Source organism: Pelodiscus sinensis, chromosome 1, assembly GCF_052426305.1.
Source record: "Pelodiscus sinensis isolate ZL-2025 chromosome 1, ASM5242630v1, whole genome shotgun sequence".
Taxonomy (NCBI): domain Eukaryota; kingdom Metazoa; phylum Chordata; order Testudines; family Trionychidae; genus Pelodiscus; species Pelodiscus sinensis.
In genome coordinates, this window is record NC_143052.1 from 146,412,617 (window position 1) to 146,436,191 (window position 23,575).

Below are 23,575 nucleotides of genomic sequence, written 5' to 3' on the forward strand. Positions count from 1 at the left end.
ACTAACAAGGGGGGGGGGCGAGCTCCTGTCCGCCCGCGAGGGTGGCTCGGCGGCGGGGGCCGCCCGGGGAGGGCGGTGTCTGCGTGCGGATCCCCGCGCGCCCAGCCTCCCCGGGGCCAGTGTCGCTAGCTCCGGCCGGCGCCTCGCCCTGCAGACCCACGTCAAGGCCGCGCCGCGCTGACTGTGCTCAAGGTCCTGCCACGAGCGGGGCGCGGCGCGATTCCCCCGCGGTCTCCCGGGCCGGGGCTGCCGCTGCGGAGGCAAGTGGCGGGAAGGGGACACTGCAAAGCAGCCTCCGGGGCAGCCCGTCACCGAGCGGACACGGGGCTGAGCGCGCTGGGCGGCCCGGCGCTCCGGGCCCCGGGGCTGCGCGGTGGCGGGTTGCGCCGGGGCTGCGAGCGGGGACGGCACCAGCGGGCGGGCCCTGCTCGCGCCGCGCGGCCTTGGCGCGGCTGCCGGGTGAGCTCGCTCCGGCCGGCTCCAGCCACCTCCCGCTGCGGAGCAGGCAAGGGCCGAGCACCTCGGTAGCGCCCCCCTCCGGCGCGCCGGTACCTCCGGGAGCGCCCCCTGTTCCTGCCCTGACAGCGCCCCATCCCCCCTCCTGAGATCGCCCCCTTTCCTCCACCCTCGCGTGCCCCCCACCCAACAGCAACACCCGGAGGGTGCCCATGAGTCTCCCCCAGAAAGGGCCCCACATGCCTGACAGTAACCCCGTGAGATCTTCCCCCCCCCCCACCATGCAACCTCCCCTCCCAGCACCCTCCACCCCACAGCAATCTCACCAGACAGCCCCTGCACTGCACTGGCCCACCACCACCACCTAGCAATACTGCACCAATAGCCACATATCCCAGCTCAACAGCATCCCCACTGAACCCCCCACCCAAGAGCACCTCCCCTGCCCCTGAGAGCACCGTCAGCTCCCCTCCCAAGAACACCTCATTACTTCCTGATAATGCTCTTAGAGTCCCCAGCAGGTGGTGACAGCAGAGGAGTGCCCCATGCCACCTGAGAGCACCCACCTCCTGTACAACTGACAGCATCGCTGTGAGAACAGCCCTCTACCCCCATGAGAGTATCTTGCATAGTCCCTGCCCAAAAATACCTCACATGCATCCCACCTAAAAGTGCCTCCCGTATTCCCAGTGTCCCATATACCTGCCACCAACAGCAGTGCTCTGAGAGTTACTCTCCATGCCCCCCACCTTGACAGTGGCATCATGAGAGTGCCTGTCCCTTCCTGCAGAGCACCCCTGCTTGGCAGAACTGCTGCAAAAGTGCCCTTTCATATGCACTGGGATGGCTGGAGATGGACCCTAGTATAGGCTCCATCCATGCTGAGAGAGTGAGAGGGGTTCACTTAGGGCCTGTCAGGACAGCCCTGGCACATCATAAATTTCATGAACTGAGTTTTATTTTCATTCCATAATCTGTATTTCAGAAGATGTCTGACCTGCAGGAGCAGCAGCAGCAGCTTGGAATCATGGCCAAAATCCCTTGTGAAGTCAGGGGCCTAGCCAGAACTAGGTGCCCACTGTGCACAAAGCTCTTCTCATCCCCCAAAATTCTGCCTTGCCTACACACATTTTGCATGGCCTGCCTTGAGCAGTTGGAACCCTTTTCAGTGCTCAGCGTCCAGGGGGAGGACTCAGACTCTACCTCCGAGGGGTCATGGCTCCAAGATCATCGTCAGCCACCGCTCAGCATCCTTTGTCCCATCTGTGACACTGAGGTGGGTTTGCCACCAGGGGGCACTCATGACTTGACCACTGACCACCTGGCCATGAATGAGATGCTACAGGAAACCCTTCAGGCACCAGGCCCAGGAATTCTGTGTGACCTCTGTGTGGATGGGGAAGCCGTGAAGCACTGTCCCATCTGCAAAGCCAATCTCTGCCACTTCTGCTGCCAAGCTCACAGGTATGGGAGGAGGGAACAGAGGCACACAGCCCATATGTAACCATAGAACACAGGCATAGAACACTAGAACTGGAAGGGACCTCGCGAGGTCATTGAGTCCAGTCCCCAGCCCTCACGGCAGGACCGAGCCCCATCTAGACCATCCCTGATAGGTGTCTGTCTAACTTGCTCTTCAATATCTCCGGTGATGGAGATTCCACAACCTCCCTAAGCAATTTATTCCAGTGTTTAACAACCCTGACAGGCAGGAAGTTTTTCCTAATGTCCAGCCTGACTCCATGTCAGTTTCTGGCCTTATACAATTATATACAGGGCTCGACAAATTATACAATCTACTCGCCTGTGCTGAGTAGATTGTAACCCGGAAGAGCCAGGTTCCGACGATCTGCGCATGCACAGAACGATCTGTGCATGCGCAGATCGCCGGACAGCGTGGCTGGCAAGCAGGGCTCGCTGCGGTTCGGTGAGCCCTGTTTTTTATATATATATATATATATATATGAGAGATTTGTGCATTTGTTTGTCTGTCTGTATCTGTGAGATATTTGTTCAAGAACTCCTAAACAGTACACGCTAGGACTACCAAATTTGGTATGCAACTTCTTCTTTTCCTAACTTAAAGAAAGATCAGGGTTAGGCTGTGCCAGGACAACTGGTAGTGCAGGAAAAGGGGCTGTTTTCCATAACATGCAAAGGGAGGAGAGTATTATCCTGTAGAGCATCCACTGGAGGGGGGCAGCCATACCACCAAAGGAGTGGCCATCTTATCTGCCAGCACACTGGGTAACTAGCTCTCTCCCCCCCCCTCCCCCCCGCTGCCCCAAACACCTTCCTGCCACTCCCAGCCATGCAATGCTGGTGGGGAGAGAAAAGACCTCTGGCAGCCAGGAGGGGTCTGAAGGGAAGATAAAAGGCACCTGGCTGCTGGGGAAGGGGGAGATAAAAGGTCCCTGGTGGCTGGGGAGAGGGGCTGGGGGGGGGAGAGAGAAGGGCTATGCCAGAATACTTTAAAGTGTCCTTTTGCACTACCAAGAATCAGTCCAGATTCTCTACTGCCTTGCCCACTTATTCCTGTGCAACAGGGTCTTGACTCCCAGTTGCCCTCCACTTTGTACGATCAGTTACACCAGGCCAAAGTGTTACCATTCTGCACGGGTAATATCTTAAACCCCGTTTGGTGGCACAAGATACTGGAAAGCAAAGTACTGAGACCGGAATGGCACACTGATATAAATAACTATCCAGTAGAGAGTCTAGCCAAAGGGGCCCAATTCCCATCTCATCTACTGAGATCACTTTTACACTGGGGGCATTCCTTTAAAATCAGTGAAGCTGTTTCTGATCTATACTGGTGTGAGATCAGGCGCCAGGAGGAGCACTGCATAGGGAGCCAATGGAATTTTGTGAAGATGGGCATGCAGTTGCCATGCTTTTTGGTGGATCGATGAGAGATTTCAGCAGAGGTGACATCAAGGGAGAGGTGAGGTGAATTGTGAGGGATGTTAGGCAAATGGTTCAAAGCAGCTATGCAGGCATAACACAAGCAGGAGCAAGAGGAGTGTTCATACTGAGGAATGAGGCAAAAGTCTGAGAGTGCCATGCCATGTCTTGTGGCGACTTTGCATTGCTTGGGTGGTACAAAACAGCTCTAGAGCTATCCTACTGTCGCCTGGAATATTTCTCCTGCATTGGAGAATCCTTAGGTGGTATAGAACCATCTTTATATCTCCTACCTCTCCTCAGACAGTCATACCCTTTGTCTGTCTGTCCACTGCTACATGGCCTCTGGGGGCTGTTGGCAGCATAAAAATAGAATAACTTTGAGACAGCTTTGCCATATGCTTGGCACTGGCATGGCAGCTGGATGGTCCCACAAGCTTTGTGCCTGACCCCCACCTCAGCTGTGCTAATGAGGAACAAGGCCTGTATCTAGAAGGGAGATGACATTTGGCTTTAAGAATATTTAGTATGTTACTACAGATCCTTATTTGGCTGTTGGCTGGACCTGATTTCCCATCTCCCTGCAGGGGTTTGCAAGTTTTTGTGTGAGTGACTAGAAGGCCGGACATCCCCTCATCCTCCACAGAAAAGGCAGTAGCTGAGCAAACTTACTTTATGGCACTGCCTGCTGGCCCTCACCTGGTGGCACCTCCCCGCCCCCCGTCTTGCTACACTCATCACAGTGAGCTCTGGGGTCATTGCAGCTGGCCTGCTTCTTCCAGGTTGTCTGTGTGACAACCACCTCCTGGTGCCTGAATCACACATTCCCATTTGAGAACAGCATGCAGGGAGCCAGCGAACAACCTCTAGTTAGCAATAAAAGGGGGCAGGCTGCAGATGTCGTCTTCTTCTGTGTGGAGATGTCACCCAAGGACGTGAAAGATCCCATTATTATCAACTGCTCTGTAGGAATCAGCAAATCCCCTGTTGGCAAGCCCAGGTTTCTCCCATATGCTTTCTCCCATATGCTTCCTTCTAGGAGACAGAAGAAAACAGCTTCCCATGCTGTGGTGGGCCTAGAGGACCGAAAGGGCTACAGCCAGACTGGGAAGCCCATCCTGTGTCCTTCCCACCCTTCAGAGGAGCTGACGCTGTTCTGCGAGCAGTGTGACCAGCCAGTGTGCCGGGACTGTGTGGTGGGCCAGCACCGTCAACATCCATATGACTTTGCTGCCAATGTCATCCACAAGCATGGGGATTCCATGCGGGAGCTCCTGAAGAGTACCCAGCTGCATGTGGGCACCCTGGAAGGGGCCCTGCGCCACATCGAAGGGGTCAGCAGTGCCATCTGCAGTCGTGTGGAGGCTGTGGCTGGGGAGATCCGCACATTTGCAGATGGATACATAAGGGCTATTGAAGAACATCGGAACCGGTTGCTGAAGCAGCTGGAAGACCTGAAGGTGCAGAAGGAGACCCTGTTGCACTTACAGAAGGTGCAGCTGGAGCAGCTGCTGATGGACATGCAGACTGGGGTGGAGTTCACTGAGCGCTTGCTGACCTGTGGCTCAGACCTGGAGATCCTTCTCATCAAAGGGGTGGTGGCGAACCGGCTGAGGAAGTTGAATAAAGTGGATTATAACATCCACCCTGGAGTGGAAGATGGGATCCAGTTCTCTCCCCGTGAGAAGGCTGGCCAATGCTGTGGCTATGCAGTTTTTGGGACCCTCCTCAATCGGACAGTTGATCCAGCCAAGTGTGTCCTGCAAGGGGAAGGTATGGGGAAAACTTGATTCTGTTTGACCAGTGCTAAAATAAAAGTGGGAGGGATTGAGGTGAACCCTAAAAGCCCATATTATAGATGTCACTGCTTAATTGAGCACTGCATAACCACCCTGGAGGCAGTCTTAGATACTGAAGACCATAGTTTATCTAGGACATAGGTACAGTGTGTGAAGTAGAAGGCCAAACTTCTTTCCTATTGCCTCTTGTCATTGTCCTTCATCTCTGAACTGCATAGACCACCTCTCTGGCTGAGCAAGTAGTTCAGTCTCCATGGTTATTCCTTTGCTGAAGCTGACCACAGGGGGGACCAATTAGTGCAGATTGTGTTATAGACAACTGCCCACTAAGACCTTTGTGAGACAGTCAGATGCATTTCATGCAGGCCCCTGAGCATCTGTCAGAGAGCAGCAACTTTGGGTTACACAGCCAAAGGTTTAAGAAGAAAAGTTCCTTGGCCTGTTCATCTGCTTCCGTATTGACTCAGATGGAAGTTTGGCCTGCCAAGATGACAGCTCCCAGAATGCAGTGCCCTGTGTTGATGTGAATAGACGGTCACACTGTGCAATGGGACATCATCCACAGCCCCCACCTCCATTTTAAAGATGGAGAAGTGGGCGGTCCTGCACCTTGGGCCGTGGTTAGGCTGTCCCTATACTTCACTGTACATCTCTAGTGTCACTGCTTTTTGAAAGAAGAAGTAACTTCTGTTACATTCCCTGAAGCAAACTGGTGATCCGTCCATGCGGGTAAGTCCAGGGTTGTGTTCCTTCGTCTAGGATCTCCTGACCTCTGAGCTATAACACATGAACTCTGTCAGGAAAAGGGAGGGAAAGAAGCATTGTTGTCATAGCCCTTTGCTATCAAAAAAACACTCCTGTGCAAGGCCAGCACCCTATAGCGGCAACTCACCCCAAGGCCAGCACCTATAGAGGCTGGATCTCTGCTGCAGCCTCTCCACACCAGCAGTGGCCCTATAGCCCTGGAAAACCAATGGGACCAGCCCTTAGAGAATGTCTCTGTCTCTGAAGGGGGGGGAGCATGTTGCTGTAGAGCCAGTGGAATGGTTATGTGTCCTGCCCTGCCCTGCCACGCACAGGGACGTTCTGGGGGTGTAGCTTGGTATAGGGACAAGGCAGGAGCAGTCCTTGCACTCTGACTCTCTTTGGCTGTCATGGTGTTCTCTTCGGAGCTAAGCCTAGATTAGAGCAGCCCTTCTGGGGACTGACGCAATCCCTGCCAGAGCTCACAAACCAAAGGACTGCAAAGGGGGTGCATGCAGCCCACTTCTGAGCTGCATCTGTGGGCCAGCCATTAGAAATGTGTTTGGTTCGACATTTCATGGCAGGGACTGGGACACCGCCACGATGGGGAACCTGGTAAAATCCTGGGGAGGTTGGGAGCTGGGAAGCTGCTGGCTGATGTCAAAAGCGTCTCTTCCCAGTCCTGCTTGGAACCGTAAGGGACAGTTTGCCCTGCCTTTCAGGTCTCCACAGTGCCCGTCAGAATCAGCAGGCCAGCTTTACTCTGCTGTGTAAGGACACATCAGGAGAGCAGATGGGGAGAGGAGGAGAACCCGTCCGGGTCACTATCACCCACAAAGACAAGAAGGACTGGTTGGTACCATCCCTGGGATGGCCAGAGTGGTTTTGTTTGCCTTCTGTGTGGATTTAAAATCTCTGCTACAGACTCTCTCACCCCTTCTCTAGGTACCTCCAAGTCTGCATTCCCCTGCAAGTAAAGAACTTCCATGGGCAGGCCAGGATTTACAGGGAGACATGCAAAGCACCAATGAGCTGAGTACAGGCCTGAGGTTAAATATCACCTTGTGGGGAGATCTGCGCTAGGGATGTAATAGTGTAGTTGATTAACTGATAAGTAAAAGCTTATAGGTTAATGCTATAGACTACACGCATTTCCCTCCCTCCCCCTCTCCCTTGCCAGTACATTTTTTAGCAGGCTGGCCAGCAGCCCAGCTCAGTCCTGGCTTGCGCCAGATCTGGGACCTACCTCTGCTGGGGCTCTGCATTTAAAGTGTAGTAGGAGCCAGGCAGGCAGCCAAGCTCGGTTCTGGCTGACACTGGGTCCAGGAGCTCAGGCCCCTCCCCTAAAAGGGGCTGCTGCCTCTGTATCAGAGGCAGCAGTGCTTAGTAGAAGGGGGCTCCTCAAGAGTGGGGTCAGAGCACTATGGCTGCTGCCCCCTCCCCCAGGACTGTAGAACAGTCAAGTTACCAATAAGAATTCATGATGTTAATCCACTATTCAAGTAACTGATATTTAACATCCCTAATCTACACCAAACTGTCACCTCATGATTTTATCACAAAATTTGGGTGTAAATTATTTTAATATGGCAGCATTTTACACCCTTTCCACACGGTGTCTGCACGTGATCCTGGGCCACGGAGAATGAGGACTTTTCTTTCTGTTAACACCTATGTAAATTAAATGAGTGATTAGCATTTTGTAGGATGCCTTTGTTAAATCATCAGCAATCCCAGTCCGCCCAGCCACTGGGAGCTGCAAGGGCAGTGTTTGTGGGCATGTGCAGCACTTGGAGACCTGCTGCTTCCCCTCACACTAAGGGGCGAGCCCTGCAGAGAGAGACACGCTGGCCCCAGCAGCTGGCCACTTTGAAATTGACAGGAGAGCCACCCACAGGGCTGCCACCCTGGGATGGGTGGGAGCTCCTCGCTCCATGTCGAGATGCTACCCAGGCTCCCTGCTCAGCCAGGTTGCCCCAGGGATCCCAGCCAGCCTGCTCACGTTGCCTCTCAAGTCAGTGGAGGTGCTCCTGGTGAGGTGCACCGCTGGCAGGAGGAGGATAGTGTGGACATGCCTCATGGTGACCAAACAATGTTGTAGCATAGACCTGCCCTGAGCAGTGACAGTGTTTTCATGAGGTAGGAAAGAGAAGATAACAGGCTGAAACATTACACCTGTCTTCCTCCCTCTGCTACTGTGTTTTCTGCTTCTCCTCTTGCAGTACTCATGGGGTTGTTGCAAATCATTGCAGTGTAACTGATTTTCTTTGGTCTCCTTCATATGATACCATGGCCTCTGACCGCAGGTAGGTGTGTGAAATCTACAGCACATTCATCATAATTCAGGGGGCTGTTACACATGGACATTTTAGATTCCTGAACTGGGGCATGGGGTAAGAACCTTCCTGTAAATCTAATCCACAAAGTGACATTGTGAGATTGGTTTTCTGTAAGTTGCTGACCTGGCTTCCCTCCCTTTTTGTCTTTACAGTACAATCAAGCCCAGTGTGTGCGATAAGAGGGATGGGACTTATCACATTTCCTACACCCCTGAGGAGCTGGGTGCATACACGATCTGCATCTGTGTCAAAGGACAGCATGTCCAGGTAGGCTTTCGACTCGCTGTCATTGTCGCCCAGGGCTCTCAACCTTCAGTGCACCATGACCGCCCTCTGACGACAAAAGTTACTGCACAGCCCCAGGATGGGGGGGGGGGGGTCACAGCCTGAGTCTGCCCAAGCCCTGCCGCCCCGGGCGAGGGGGCCAGAGCCCAAGCCCAAAAGCTTCTGCCCATGTGGGGAGCCTGCAGCCTGAACCCCACTGCCCAAGGGTGAAGCCAAAGCCTGAGCCTTGTGGCCTGGGCCCCAGCAAGCCTAATGCCAACCCTGGTGAGCCCATTAAAAGGTTGCCATGACCCACTTTGGGTCCTGCCCCACAGGCTTAGAACTTGCATAAGGGGTGGGGCACTAATTAGTGAAGCCCAATGAGCTATTCCCCTAGGCAAGCTCCGTACCTCTAGCGCCCTCTGCTCTAACCAGAGACCTATTATTCCATTGGTAGCCCATCCACATGCCCTATTCTTCCCAGTGGAGCTTGACTCCTGATCCCTTGCACCAGCTTTTTTCCCCAATTCCCACAGCACCTAGTTAAAATTCCCCCGCTGGTCTCCCCCAATAAAGGAGCTGCCTGCAGACTCCTGGAAAGCACCCCAGCCCAGCCCTACGAACCATGCTGCAGCCTGCTTGGGCCCCTCTAAAAAGTTCCATGATCCCCCTGCTGATCTCTTGCACCTCTCTACTGAGGATTCCCCAGTTTGTCTCCTGCTGCCCACTCAGCCCTGTCGGGTTCCCTTCCTAACCTGTTATCACTGCCTTTTGCGAGGGGGTTTCCCAAAGGGATTTTGAAAGCTAAAGGAAGTGCTCATCAGTTCTCTTTTATGTGCTGTTTTGGCTGGCTCAAAATTCTAGTAGGCTGCAGAAGCTGGGTGTTGGTTTGTGGAAGCCATGTTGGCTTTTCCCATTCCCATCTTGTTCCTCTAGGGGATTTGGTTTTCAGATCAGGTTCACAGCTCTGTAACTGCTATCACCACCTCCTGGTCATGTTTTAAAATGTCAGTACCTTTGACCCCCTCCAGTGCCCAGGTGGAACAGCAGGATGTAGTGGGCACGCAACTCTGTCTTCTCTTGTGCCCTGCAGGGCTCGCCCTTCACTCTGACCGTGAAGAACAAATTCCGCAAACACCAGGGTGTGTTTCACTGCTGCTCATTCTGCTCCAGTGGAGGCCAGAAAGCCGCTCGCTGTGCTTGCGGTGGGACCATGCCAGGTGAGCACTAAGACCCAGATCCTCATAGATTCCAAGGTCAGAAGGGGCCATTGTGATAATCTCGTCTGACCTCCTGTATGGCACAGGCCATAGAACTTCCCCAACATACTTGCTAGAGCACATCTTTTAGGCACACATCCAGCCTAATGGCCCATGATGGAGACCACTGCAACACTTGATAAACTGTTGTCATGGACCACAGGTCTTGCAACAGGTTCTTAGGTGCCAATAAGTTCAGACATGCCAATCAGCAACTGCAAACAGTCACCAGCAGTAGAAGCTGAATTCTCGCATAGGACTCCAGTTCTGGGATCTGACTGGTGGACCTGACTAACTCCATGCTTGTATTTAAACCAAGCACAGGATCAGGAAGTTGTCCATGCAACTGGCATGGCTCCACTTAAACCTATTTCCTTTCTATTACCTGCTTCTGCTGCCTGACTCTGATCTCCTGGCAGCCAGATCTAATGCATCCAACAGCATCCGTGGCAATTGTGGGGAGGTCCTGGACAACTGGAAAAAGGCAAATGCAGTGTCCATCTTTAAAAAAAAGGGAAAAAGGAGAATCTAGGGACCTAGAGTTCAGTCAGTCTCACTTCAGTCCCTGGAAAAGTTATAGAGGAAGTCCTCAAGGAATCCATTTTGAAACACTCAGAGGTAAGGAAGTTGATCAGGAACAGTCAATATGGATTCATGAAGGGCAAGTCATGCCTGACTAATATGAGTACCTTTTCTGATGAGAAAACTGGCTCTGTGGATATGGGGAAGAGATGGATGTAATATAGGCTGATTTTAGCAAAGCTTTTGATACGGTCTCCCACAGTATTCTTGCCAAAAAGTTAAAGACGTATGGCTTGGATGAATGGACTAGAAGGCAGCATGGAAAAGCTCCAGCTATTCCCGTGCTACTGATGGGAAGCGTTAGCCTCAGAGGCTCGCTGTGGCCTCCACACTGCCTCTTTCTGTATGCTAAAGGCAGGAGTCCCTGTCAACTGAGCCAAATTCAACACAGGCTAGTTCATAAGTTTGGTAGTGAACACCCCTCTGGAGTACTAATCTCCTTTCTCAAGGCAGAGGTTGAGGGGAACCCAGGCCCACCCACTACTCTGGGTTCCAGCCCAGGGACCCTAAGGCAGGGTTACTGCCACTCACAATCTGGCAGCTTTTCCCTGAGCCACCTCCCCCATACAATCTCCCCAGCACCTTTCCTTTGGTACCTGCTCACCAGCCCTCTACCCACACACAGCACTTCCTATCCTCACTCTTTTCCTTCCCACTACCTTGCCTGGGGAGCTCTTTTATAGCAGCACCACAGGCCTTAATTGGCTGCAGGTGTCCAATTAGCCTGCAGCTCCTAGCAAGTTCCAATTGACCCCAGGTACCTGATTATGCTGAACTTAGGCTTATGCCCGTTTTTACTCAGAGAAGAGAGAGAGCTCCTTACTGAAGCTCCAGCATGTATTCCCTCCACCAGTGAAGGGCAGACAGCTGCTCTGGGTCTGTAATAGTGGACAGAAATCTGGCTAGATCATTGGGCTCAACAGGTAGTGATCAATGGCTCAATGTCTAGTTGGCAGCTGGTATTAAGTGGAGTGTCCCAGGAGTCAGTCCTTGAGCTGGTTTTGTTCAACATCTTCATTAATGATCTGGAGGAGGGGATGGGTTGCACCTTCAGCAAGTTCACAGGTGACACTAAGCTAGGGGGAGAGGTGGATGCGCTAGAGGGCAGGGATAGGGTCCAGAGTGATCTAGACACATTGGAGGATTGGGCCAAAAGAAATCTGATGAGGTTCAACAAGAACATGGACAGAGTACTGCGCTTGGACTGAAGAATCCCATGCACTGCTACAGGCTAGGAATCAGTTGGCTAAGCAGCAGTTATGAAGAAAAGGACTGGGGATTATAGCAGACAAGAAGCTAGTTATGAGTCAATAGTGTGTCCTTGTTGCCAAGAAGACTAACGGCAAATGGGGCAGCATTAGTCAGAGTATTGCCAGTAGATTGAGGGAACTAATTATTTCCCTCTATTTGGCACTGGTGAGGTGACCTCTGGAGTATTGTGTCCAGACCCCCTCCCTCATTACAGAAAAGATGTGAACAAATTGGAGAGTCCAGCAGAGAGCAAGAAAAATAATGAGGGCCAAGGCACATGACTTATGAGGAGAGGCTGAGGGAACTAACTGGGCTTATTTAGTCTACAGACGAGACAAGTGGAGGGATTTGATAGCAGCCTTCTACCACCTGAAGAGGAGTTCCAATGGGGATGGAGCTAAACTAGTCTCAGTGCTGACAATGGTTTCAAGTTACAGTGGCGAGGTCTAGGTTGGATATTAGGAAGAACTTTCATAGGAGGATGGCAAAGCACTGGAATGTGTTTGAGGTTTTTAAGTTCTGGCTTGACAAAGCCCTGCTGGGATGGTTTAGTTGTGGTTGGCTTGGACTACATGGCCTCCTGAGGCCTCTTCCAGCCCTCATTTTCTGTGATTCTTGAGAATATTCTTCAGCTTTCAGTCATTTCATCAGAGCTGTTTTCTGTCTCCCTGCATGAGACTCATGTTTGTAAGGTTTGCCTGTTGTAAAAGTAGAAATGGTTTCTTCCATACCTGATCTGGAGCCAGCTCTGGCAGGAGCACACTCCTTGTCCGTGAGGACGGTACAACCTGGCCCGGTGTGGTTCAGGACGGCGAAGGCTCCCAATACATTGCAGGCGGTGTGAAGAACACGAACGAGGAGGCGTACATTTTTTCAACAGAGGGGGTTGTCACAGTTCTGCAGGGTTTGTGCTCCCCCCCTTTTAAATAGTCTCTTGGAGGAACGCCATCAGTGTGCCAGATCTCCAGGAGCCCACACTCTTCCTGAAAACTAGACTGTGCAGCCTCCTAGACTGAGCCTGTGGGCTGTAACACTTCTGCTTCGCGCTGTAAGCTCTGCTCAGCAAGTCTGACGGAGATAGAGTTCTGGTACAGACTGGGGCACATTTCAGGGATTAATGCACTGCAGCAGTATTTGCAGTCCCACCCTAACAGCATTTTCAAAACTGCTTGGAATTTATTGGGCAGCTGGAACATAGCACTAGAAGTCCTTCCATCAACACAGAGCAATAAAGGTTTAAAGCATAATCCATTCTGGTCAAGCCAGAGCAGTTGACAAAGCAAGCTGTAGTGAACTCCATTGCCTGGCTGTCTCTCTCTTACTTCCTCAGTCAGTTCCACTAGAGCACTCCCAGCTTCTTCCAGGAAATACCTCTTTGTTCCCACTGGATGCATCTGTCCTTTGTTCTCCATTCAGGGCCATGCTCAGTTCACCGCTCTCCTGGCTAGCGCTTCCTGCAGTTGAGTGTTGAATCATGAGTCACTGGATCTTGCATTGTCTTTCTGGACCCCTTGTAGATCTGGGTCCATTACAGCCAGTGCCTTAATGACTGTATTCATTCCACACAGACAGGGCGGTGCATACCTATGTCTCTTAATTTGCCCTAAGAACAAACTAAATCCTCTTCTCGCCCCGCCTCTCAATTGGGAAGCAATGCAACATATGGGGGGAACCTGTGGCACACATAGGGTACGTCTACACTGTGGGGGTTTTCTAGGATACCTCTGGTATCCTGGAAAAACTCCACTGCATCCAGGGAATGCGTTTGCTCTTCTGCTTTTTTTTTGTGTGGAAGTGCAAACATGCTCTTTTGGAAACCCTGTGTTCCTCATTCTATGAGATCTTCCAAAAGAGGGGGATTTTCTGAAATTTGGCCCAGTGGGCCAAATTTCGAAAAAGCCTCTTCTGAAAAAAAAATTGGAAAAAGCTACACAAAATGCGGAGTGCGTTTTGCATCACTTTTCCTGAAAAATAGCTGAAGCATAGATCTAGCCATAGGGTTCATGAAAATATTTTTTTAAATGCCAACTTTGTTGCAGAGTTAATTACTCATCAGAACAGTTTACCAAGGCCACGGTGGATTCTCTATCAATAGACAATTGTAAATGAAGAATGGAGGTTTGTCTAAAGACTTTGCTGTAGGATTATTTGGAGGAAGTTCTATGGCCTGTGTTATACAGGTCAGAGAGGATCACAATGGTCCCTTCTGGCCTGGGACTCTATGAATCTATTAATAATTTTTTGTTGGGGATTACTAGGGTGGGCCCCACATGTTTTGTCCCAGTTTGTTTGAAGGATTCTGGTCCTGCCAGCCAGCAGTGAAAGTAACTTAAAAGTTCTTACGGGTACTGCCCTGTTACCACCCGGGGCCCTGACAGCTCTTCAAACAGCTCCCTGCTGGCTTTTGCCACAGCTCAGCAAGCTCTTGCCAGAGTCGTGCACCAGGGCGCACCTGCTTCCTTTCATCTCTGCTGGCAGCCCACAGCAGGAGTACTTCATTGTATGTGCAATGCCCCTCCCTAGCAGTCAGCCAGCTGTGGGTTGGGGGAACATGAAGAAATCACTGGCCGCTGGAATGGTCTCTAAGCTGTTTTCAGCAATGCTAATGGTATTTCTCTCTGTCCTTGTGATGGGTAGGTGGGTACCAAGGCTGTGGTCATGGTCACAAAGGTCACCCGGGCTGTCCTCACTGGTCCTGCTGTGGCAGAGCAGCTGAAAACTCTGAATGCCCTGCTGTGCCGCCTGGTGAGAACTCGCAGAGAGGCCTGCTCAAAACAGTGGCGCTCTGACTGGTGGAGAGTCTCCTGGAGCTTGCGGTGTCTCCACAGGCTGGGGCTAAGGCCTAACCCAACAGGAGTGCAGGGACCGGCACTCGGCACTCATTGGCGAGATCCAGGGCTGCTGTGAGGGCTGGGAAGGGAGAGGTGTTAAAATAAACATGTGCCTTACAGTCCATCCCAGGGTTGTGTGTGACAGGTTATTTCACGTGCCGTTGGGAGGAGCTCTAGGAGTCATGTCGCTGATTTCTGCACACTGAGGAGAGAGAGAAGTCACTCTCATCAGTCACTAAGCTCCATGCCCGGGAGAACAGGCTTGAAGTGGAGATATCAGCACACACACCTACCTCCTAGAGCCGTGGCAAACTAGCCACACTCAACCGGCCAAATAGCCACATGTGGCCAGTGGCTAGCGTGTTGGTCACCACAGTCCTGGAAGGCCAAGACCAGTATTCCCTATAAGCTGGGTGCTTGTGCAGCTGCTCAGAAGAAATTCAAATGCTGTCCAGCTGATTAGCAGAGCGCCCATAGCTAGGCTTTGTGTTTCTATTTGTGGTGCATATCTGCACTTGCCTTGGTGCACATACAAATTTATTCCGCTCATGGGTGAAAAAAATTCTGCACATGGATGGAAAAGATGAGGTCAGTGTTCCCTTTCCCTGCTCCATTCTTAAAAGATGGTTACAATGAGGCCAAAGATGCTTCTTATGTCACATTCCAGAAGGGGTTCTGCAGCTGTTTAGGAAAGGCTTGGCAGATTATGTATTTCTTATGCCTCTCTGGCCAGCCCAGAGATAAAATCCCAGTTGCAGATTACAGTCAATCTCATACAGTAGATCTGGTATTTTGTAGGCGAGCTTTACTGTCCCTAGCATCTCCAGGTGTATGGCTTGAATCCCACAAAATGAAGCAGGATGGTGTAGAAAATATTTGGCAGAGGGGAATCCAAGGAAAATTCAAGGTGCTAGAGGAAGTGGCCTGGGTGGTTCTGGGCCAGACTGGATTTCCCAGTGTGACAATAAGAAACACTGCTGCTGGCGGTGAGCGGAGGTGCAGAAGTGCAGGCACGTGTTGCCTGTGTGCATTAGGGAGAACTGGGAGCAGCTTGCACTTTATAGAAAACTAGGATCAAATAGTGAGCCAGGCCTCAGGCTGACACCTTCCTGTTTCTTCTCCATCTACTCTCACTGGCAGAGTCTCATAAGAAAAGGCAGTTTCCTGTACACAAAGGGGTCTCACTGGCTTGATCTACACTTCCAGGAGTCAATCTAAGCTACACAACTTCAGCTCTGTGAATAATGTAGCTGAAGTAAATGTACTTAGATCTACTTACCAAGTTGTCTTCACCCTAGTGAGTCGATAGCTGATGCTCTCCCATCAACTCCACCTGCACTTCTCATTCCAGTGGAGCACCGGAGCTGATAGGAGAGCTCTCAGTGATCTATTTAGTGCCGTGGTCACCAACTGGTCGCTCGCGAGCTACTGGTCGATCTCGAGGCCTCGACCAGTCTCTCGCGAGGCATCCTGTAAGCCCCGCCCCCATTTCCCTCCCACCCCCCAGAAGTCCCACTACTTACCTCCAGAGAAGATGGAGCTAGTGTCAGCTTCCGGCGCGCTGGGGTTTGGCCCCGGGGCTTCCCGGCACGGGTAGGGGGGTCAGCTCCCTGGGCAGGCTCGCGCGCGAGGCTTTCCTGCACAGGAGGGTGGTGGGGGGTTGGCTCCGGGGCAAGTGAGCACACACAGGGCTTCCCTGCGTGGAGGGGGAGTTGGCCCCGGGGCAGGCACGCACGGGGCTTCCCTGTGCGGGTGGGGGGGGGTCGGCCCTCTGGGTAGGCACACGCTGGTTTCCGGGGGGGGGGGGGATACTGGGAGGAGGGAGATGCAGGGGACTCTCTGCCTCCACTGGCATCCCACTCCCCTGTCCTCAACTACAGAATGCTGTCCCCATTCCTGTCCCCACTCCCCGAACTCTGTCCCCAGCTACAGAACTGTCCCCACTCCCTGAATTTTGTCCCCATTCGCGTCCCCACTTCCCGAACTCTGTCCCCACTGGCACTCTGTCCCCGGCTGCAGAATCCTGTCCCCTGCCCTGTTCTCTCCCCTGCCCCCAGCCACAGTACTCCGTCCCCACAAAATGTATAATTATAAATGCTTCATTTTAGATTTAAATAGCATGAATAAAAAACAGACCATTTATTTCATAACTATAAACACGTGATTTTAATTGTATGCATCGCATAATTTAAAAATAAACTTTATCAGAATGTTTAAGTAAGGGCTGGGGATAGCAAGTGATGGACAGGAGGAGAATAGAGAGGGCGGGGCTTCAAGGAAGGGGCGGGACGGTAGATCTTCACCTGTTCTGAGATTTGAAAAGTGATCTTGGGTGTAAAAAGGTTGGAGACCACTGATTTAGTGCATCTATAGTAGACATGATAAATCAACCCCTGCTGCATCAATCACTGCCCACGGATCTGGCAGGTACAGTAAACTTCCAATAATCCGGCACCTTTAGGAGCCAGGGGGTGCTGGACTATCAGAAGGGGGGGCTATGAGGGGTCTGGAGTGGGGTGGGAGGTGATGCCACCTCAGACCCCTCATAGCCCCCCCTTACAATAGTCCGGCTCTGCCCCAGGTGTCCCTGATTCAGCCGCTGCTGGTCAGTTTCAGCAGCAGCTGAATCGGGGATGCCTGCAATAGAGCAGCTGCGGTGTTGCCGAGTTGGTCCCGCAGCGCAGAGGGGCGGCGCTACGGCACCAACCCAGCAGCACTCCAGCTGCTCTTGGGGATGCCTGGGACAGAGCAGCTGGGGTACTGCCCGGTTGGTCCCATAGCGCCAAAGGACGGCGCTGTGGGACCAACCCGGCAGGACCCCAGCTGCTCTGCCCCAGGGGTCCCCGATTCAGCCGCTGCTGAAACAGATCAGTGGCTGATTCCAGGAAGCCCGGGGCAGAGCAGCTCTGCCCCGGGCTTCCTGGAATCAGCCGCTGATCTGTTTCAGCAGCGGCTGAATCAGGGACCCCTAGGGCAGAGCAGATGGGGTCCTGCCGGGTTGGTCCCGCAGCGCCATCTTTTGGTGCTGAGGGACCAACCCGGCAGCACTCCAGCTGCTCTGCCCCAGGCGTCCCCAAGAGCAGCTGGGGTGCTGCTGGGTTTGTCCCGCAGCCCCAAGGGGCAGCACTACGAGACCAACCCAGCAGCTCCCCAGCTGCTCTGCTCCCGGCTTCCCCGATTCAGATGCTGGTCAGTTTCAGCAGCAGCTGAATGGGGGAAGCCTGTCCGGCTGCCCCAGCACTTCCGCATTCCTGATGGTGCCGGACCATCAGGAGTCCCGGAGCATTGGATGCCGGACTAATGGAGTTTTACTGTAGTATAGAGAAGCCCACACATTCTACCTACAGGCAGCTGGGAGAATTAGTTTGAGTGAATGGGATAGCAGATATAATCTTTTCTTTGTAGGCCATTGGGTCAAATGCAGTCTGGGTTGGCAGCGACAGAAAGTTATTACTACTTACACATGTAAAAGGCTGAACTGTGAGTGTATTTGACTTTTATCTACTTTCCTTAACAGTTCACTACAAGAGGTTTAATTGCATATGCTTAGGAATGAAAAACTACATTGTAACATTCTTATCATTTAGTAACTTTAACTGAGTTATCAGCAATGCATCTGTTAATTTTCTTTTTAAAGCAGTTGAAAGACCAAGACTCTAATTCTTGATCCTATGTAGGTCTGTGATTAATATTGTAATTGCGACCTTTCTTTAGTGCTCTGGCTTTCTATGGACAAGTGCTCACACCCACTGCTAATTCCTCTTCTATTCTAGTAATTCCCAAAATTGCCATCTGTGCATCTGCTGGTCCCTCACCAAAGGCTCTTAAGCCAAGTAAGTTGTCATGGGATAAAAAGGACGGTTCTTTCATGGACTGATAACCTGTTAAAAGACAGGAAACAAAGGGTAGGAATAAATGGTCAGTTTTCAGAATGGAGAGAGGTAACTAGTGGTGTCCTGCAGGGGGCCTTATTGGAACCAGTCCTATTCAACTTATTTATAAATGATTTGGAGAAAGGTAAACCATGAGGTGGCAAATTTGCAGATGATACTAAACTGCTCAAGCTAGTTAATTCCAAAGCAGGTTGTGAAGCTCACCAAACTAAGTGATTGGGCAACCAAATGGTAGATAAACGTTAGTGTTTATAAATGCAAAGTAGTGCACATTGGAAATCATAATCCCAACTATATGTATAATCAGGACTCGACAAACTGCGGCGAGAGCTACTTGCCAGCCCCGCACCATTCATGCGCCAGACTGGCACTGCGCATGTGCACAACACCGGTGAATGGGGCACACAGAGCGACTGGCTGAAATCTACTCGCCACGAGCGAGTAGAAACAGCGGTTTGTTGAGCCCTGTGTATAATATACTGGGGACTATATTAGCTGTTACTACTCAAGAGAGATCTTGGAGTCATTGTGGATAGTTCTCTGAAAACATCCACTCAATGTGTAGTGACAGTCAAAAAACCAAACAGAATGTTATGAATTATTAAAAAAGGGATCTTATTGTCTCTATATAAATCTATGGTATGCCCACATCTTGAATACTGCATGCAGAGGTCACTTCATCTAAAAATATATGTTGGAATTAAAATTCAGAAAAGGGCAACAAAAATTATTAGGGGTATGGAACATCTACTATATGAGGAGAGATTAATAAGACTGGGACTTCTAAGCATAGAAAGAAATGACTAAGGGGGATATGATAGAAGTCTATAAAATCATGACTGGTGTGGAGAAAATGAATAAAGAAGAGTTATTTACTCCTTCCCATAACACAATAACTAGGGGTCACCAAATGAAATTAATAGGTAGCATGTTTAAAACAAAAGGAAGTACTTCTTAACATAATGCACACTCAGCCTGTGGAACTCCTTGCCAGAGAATGTTGTGAAGTCCAAGATTATAACAGGATTCAAAAAAGAGCTAGATAAATTCATGGAGGTTAGGTCCATCGATGGCAAACATCTTTAACACAACTAAAACCCATCCACTTGTCTCCCTGCCAAAGTAAGCACCCTGTCCTACAGAACATAACTATCCAGTGGTGCACGTAGCCAGGAAATGGCAAAGCCTTTTATTTTCTGTGTACTTTATCTTTACATTTGTAAGCATCCTACCTGTGTGCCATTTTGTCCTCATCTTCTTCCAGAGGAGACACATGCGTACTGAGCTCTCATCTGGAGATTTCGCTTCTGTTTAATCTTAAACGAATGTCTATGACAAGAACAAAAATGTTTTTCGTGGCTCGGGTGTCTGCCAGAACACACGCAGCTTGGGCTATCTGGGATGGGGGGAGAATGGAGCATCCTGGGCAGACTTCAAAATGGCCACCTTAAAAGGGCAATTTTTTTTTTTGGTCAACTTTTCCTCTGGAGTACCAGCACCTTTACACTGGTCCCAGGAACTAAAGGGGCTATGACTGTTTTTCAGCCCTGGTGAGATCCTTTTTTTTTTGCTACTTTTGCTACGGGGGGGGGAGAGCCTGTGAAGGTTTCTCAAAAATAAAAAAGGGGGCATGATGCTGAAAAGTTTGGGAACCACTGAGCTAGATAAATTCATGGAAGTTAGGTCCATCAATGGCCAGGAGGGGTAGGAATGCTGTCCCTAGCTTCCGTGTGGAAATGGATGACAGGAGAGGGATCACGTGATGATTACTTGCTGTGTTCATTCCCTCTGGAGCACCTAGCATTGGCCACTGTCAGCAGAAAGGATAGTGGGCTAGGTGGACCTTTGGTCTGACCCAGTATAGTTGTTCTTATGTTCATGGTTACTTAGTACAGGAACTTGTTAGCTTGATAAACCAAATTGCTCAGGTTTGCAAAACTTGGGGATATTCTGCATTCAGCCCCAGACATAATTAATTGTGTAGAACTCCATCTGCCATGGAAGGATCAAAACTGGTTCTTGAATCTCTGACTTCAGAGTACCTATATACAGTGCCTAGATGTTACAGTGATAGGCACTTTAGAACTATGATCCAGACACACACAGCAGGTATTTTATACCTGATGCCTCAGGGTTCCAGTTTTGTTTACCTCTCTTCTGATTATTCAGCCTTCAGCTCTCCAGAGGTGCATGTGGATTACAACAGTGGCATGGACACCCTGCGGTATGAGGCTCCCTGGTGGTTCCCTCAACCTGTTGTGATTTGGACCTCACACAATAGCACAATGGACAACTTATCTGAAATCTTCAACACCAGCTGCAAGCTGAACTCTGAGAATGTCACAATGACGGTGGTGTCTGTTCAGCACCACATTACAGCTAATACTGCCTAGACCTGTGTAATTAAGAATGACATTTCCAAAGCTACAGGGGACATCAAAGTTACAGGTACATTCCAGCACTGCTTAAAGGCATTAGCCATAGGCTGAAGAAGTGTCAGCTACTGGATGTGGGCTCATGTGCTGTGAAACTTGGAGTTAGCAACAGAGCCTTTGCAGTTGCTGGTTCCAATGCAGACCCCCCAGCTAGAGTAGGCTGGATGGCTCTTCTCTCCCTCACACCTAGCTGCCTCTATCTGATAGGCAGCAAAGGGGAGGAGGGGAACTAGTCAACTGCCCTGCTTATCAGATAGGGATGTAAAGGACTAGTCGACTATTTGTAAAGTAGTAATATTTGCAGATGACCAAAATCCTTTTGAGGTTATACTAGTAATGACCTAACCAACCTGATTGAGTAGACAACATGCTTGGACGATGAAATTCAGGGTTGACAAATGGAAAGTAATTGCATATTGAACATCATAATTGCCAAATAAGGGAAAAAGGCCTGAGCATCACTGCAGACTTCTCAATGAAAATCTTTGGTGAATGTGCATGAGGCCAAAAAAGCAAACAAATGTTAGCATAAAGGAAGAGAACAATATGGAAAACATTATAATCTTAGTATTAATTTTAGAAATGTGCATCTGTTTGTCCATCTGTGAAACTGTTCAAGAACTCCTCCTAAATGGTAAGAGCTAGGACCACCAAATTTGATGTGCAGCTTCCTCTTGCTTTACGTTATGATAAGGTCAGGGTTTGTTTGTGGCAGGATGATGGGATATGGCCACAATTGTTTCTCATACAATGGAAAAAGAGGGGCTTGGTAGGCTGGAGTTATACTGCAGAATGACCTCGGGGGCAGCAATGGGCCATAAGGGGGAACCAGGACAACTGTAGCTCCAGCAGGGGGCAACGGTAGAAAAGGGGGCAGCTATCTATATATTTCTGAGGCTACGTCAAGACTGTAAGCCTCTTTTGAAAAAGAGCATCTAGACAAGATTTTTCTAAAAAGTGGCTTGCTTTTTCGAAAGAGTCTGGATGCTCTCTTTTGAAAAAGCCCCGTTTTCATGCAATAGCTCTTTTTTTCGAAAGATGACTTTTGAAAAATGGCATTATTCCTTGTAGAATGAGGTTTACCGCCATCGGTAAATTCTTTCAATTTACTTTTGACAGAACACGGTGGTAGTTTAGACGCAGGTACAGTTTTTGAAAAAAAACCAAACCAAAAACCTGTAGTCTAGACACACTCAGAGAGTTTGTATGTCTGGCTGTCAGTCCTCCACCTTAGGGACATGCATCCCTCCTTTAGCTATGCCTGCTGCAGTGACCATGGATAGGTTCTTGTCACCTGACCTCAAGCGGCTGCTGTGACAGAAGGCTGGGGTTGTTCCCCGGAACAGCCTGCAGACTAAACTACTTCTTCTCAGCCCACTCCAGAACAATGATTTAAATGAAGAAAAACAAAGCTCATTTAAATTAAGGACTCGAGCAATGGTGGGTAAATCTAGCACTATTATTAAAGTAATCTAGGATATCACGTTGGGTTCTGGTCACCTGGTTTCAAAAAAAAGATATACGAGAAGTAAAGGGGGGTTAGAGAAGTAAAGGGGGGTTAGAGATCAGAAACATTTTGACAACACACTTTTGTATCAGAAAATGCTGGTTTATTAAAACAAACTTTCCTTAGAAACATCCATTTTGCCAAAATGTTCAGATCCATGGTGTGATTAGTAATCCAAAGTAGAGTACACCACACCAGAATTGCTTTGGGATCACAGTATGTAGCTGGATTGTGGGTGTAGGGTAAACTGAGGTAGTCCATGGTATCTTGCTGAGAACTGACAACTCAAATCATTAGGCCAGGCCTGGGAAGCACACAAACAGCAGTTAACTTGACCCTGGTCGTCCTGGCAACACATTCCAAAGGGGCCTCACTTTGCTTTGATAAGGCTGGTACCAAACAACCGCGCAGGATTGTTTTTCATTGTCTGCTTTGTTTCTAGAAAATAAGCTTGGATCCCAAAGATCACGCCACGGCAATACCACCCCCACAGGAGATGCATTATATTTCCAGCTGACAAAATGACCATCCACATGCCTTTGTCTATGCTGGCTCATTTAGCTTGTTAGGAATAACTACTTGTATTAGTGATAATATGTTTAATTGGCAATGGGTGGAGATACTGTATAACTTTGTAGCTTATTGGCTTATGTGCATATTTCACTTCCGCTGCTAGACTGATCAAATCACTTCTCTTCCGTCCTTCTGCTACCTATATAATCTAATGTATGTTTTGGTTAAGTTAGTGCCCACCAGGTTAACCCCCATAAGTATTCCACCAGCTGTGTGAACCAATAAATCCTCTGCTCGTTTTCACCTGCACCTAGTGTGTCTGGATATTATTAGCTAAAGTAGGGATCAGCTGCAGTGAGAACTATGAACTTGGGACTCCTATATACTAGCTGCGGTGCTCTAACTAGATGGCTGTTCAGGAGCAGGGGGAGAATTGTTTGCTCAAAAGCTTTTGAAAAGTCTTTGGATTCTTTCTTCATCAGAACACAAATGTTGAAATGGCTACATTTTCCACAAATAGAAATCTTGCGACAGGTGCTGCTCCGACCAGGCCCATTATATTGCAGGCAGGTGGAGAGCTGATCCAGCCCACCTAGGCCACCAGTTAACTGTAACCGGTAAGTATCACCCAGAAGGTTGATACTGATCAGTTAACAGGGTAAGCATTCATGTTCCTATTAGGTCTGTGTATAGATAGCAAGAATATTCAGTAATGCTTCACACAGTAATTAGCTATAGAGCTGAAGAAATTCTTTATCAAATAAAATCAACTAGAAATGGCAATAACAGTCTTCCAGC

The 23,575-nt window shown here is 49.9% G+C and overlaps 2 protein-coding genes across 8 annotated transcripts in view; one reads left to right on the forward strand and one right to left on the reverse strand.

Annotated features, from left to right (window-relative positions):
- TRIM45 (tripartite motif containing 45) lies at nt 1-23,572 on the forward strand. 5 transcript variants are annotated; one of them, XR_012897139.2, is made up of 9 exons: nt 1-260; nt 1,442-1,920; nt 4,400-5,133; nt 6,626-6,755; nt 8,126-8,209; nt 8,395-8,509; nt 9,600-9,726; nt 20,492-20,770; nt 22,707-23,572. XR_012897139.2 is itself a non-coding variant. In XM_075905085.2 (8 exons), exons 2-8 carry the CDS (start codon nt 1,445-1,447, stop codon nt 22,787-22,789), a joined length of 1,749 nt encoding a protein of 582 aa, XP_075761200.2. In that variant the 5' UTR covers nt 2-260; nt 1,442-1,444; the 3' UTR covers nt 22,790-23,569. The 5 variants fall into 5 exon arrangements, 4 of the variants coding, with proteins under 4 accessions (XP_075761200.2, XP_075761190.2, XP_075761217.2 ...); XM_075905085.2 differs by lacking the exon at nt 20,492-20,770 and having other exon boundaries at nt 2-260; nt 22,707-23,569; XM_075905075.2 differs by lacking the exons at nt 20,492-20,770; nt 22,707-23,572 and adding an exon at nt 14,236-14,551 and having other exon boundaries at nt 3-260.
- The window catches only part of CTC1 (CST telomere replication complex component 1), a 36,357-nt gene continuing 30,357 nt past the window's right edge, over nt 17,576-23,575 (reverse strand). Inside the window, exons 25-26 of one of the 3 annotated variants that reach the window (XR_012897129.2) lie at nt 19,555-19,651; nt 17,592-18,310 (exon numbers count right to left, since the gene is read on the reverse strand). The gene's annotated coding sequence lies outside the window, so the exon portion shown is untranslated. Of the gene's footprint in view, nt 19,652-22,345; nt 22,569-23,575 lie in introns of those variants that run through there. The other 2 variants (XR_012897126.2, XR_016347673.1) reach the window with 2 other exon arrangements.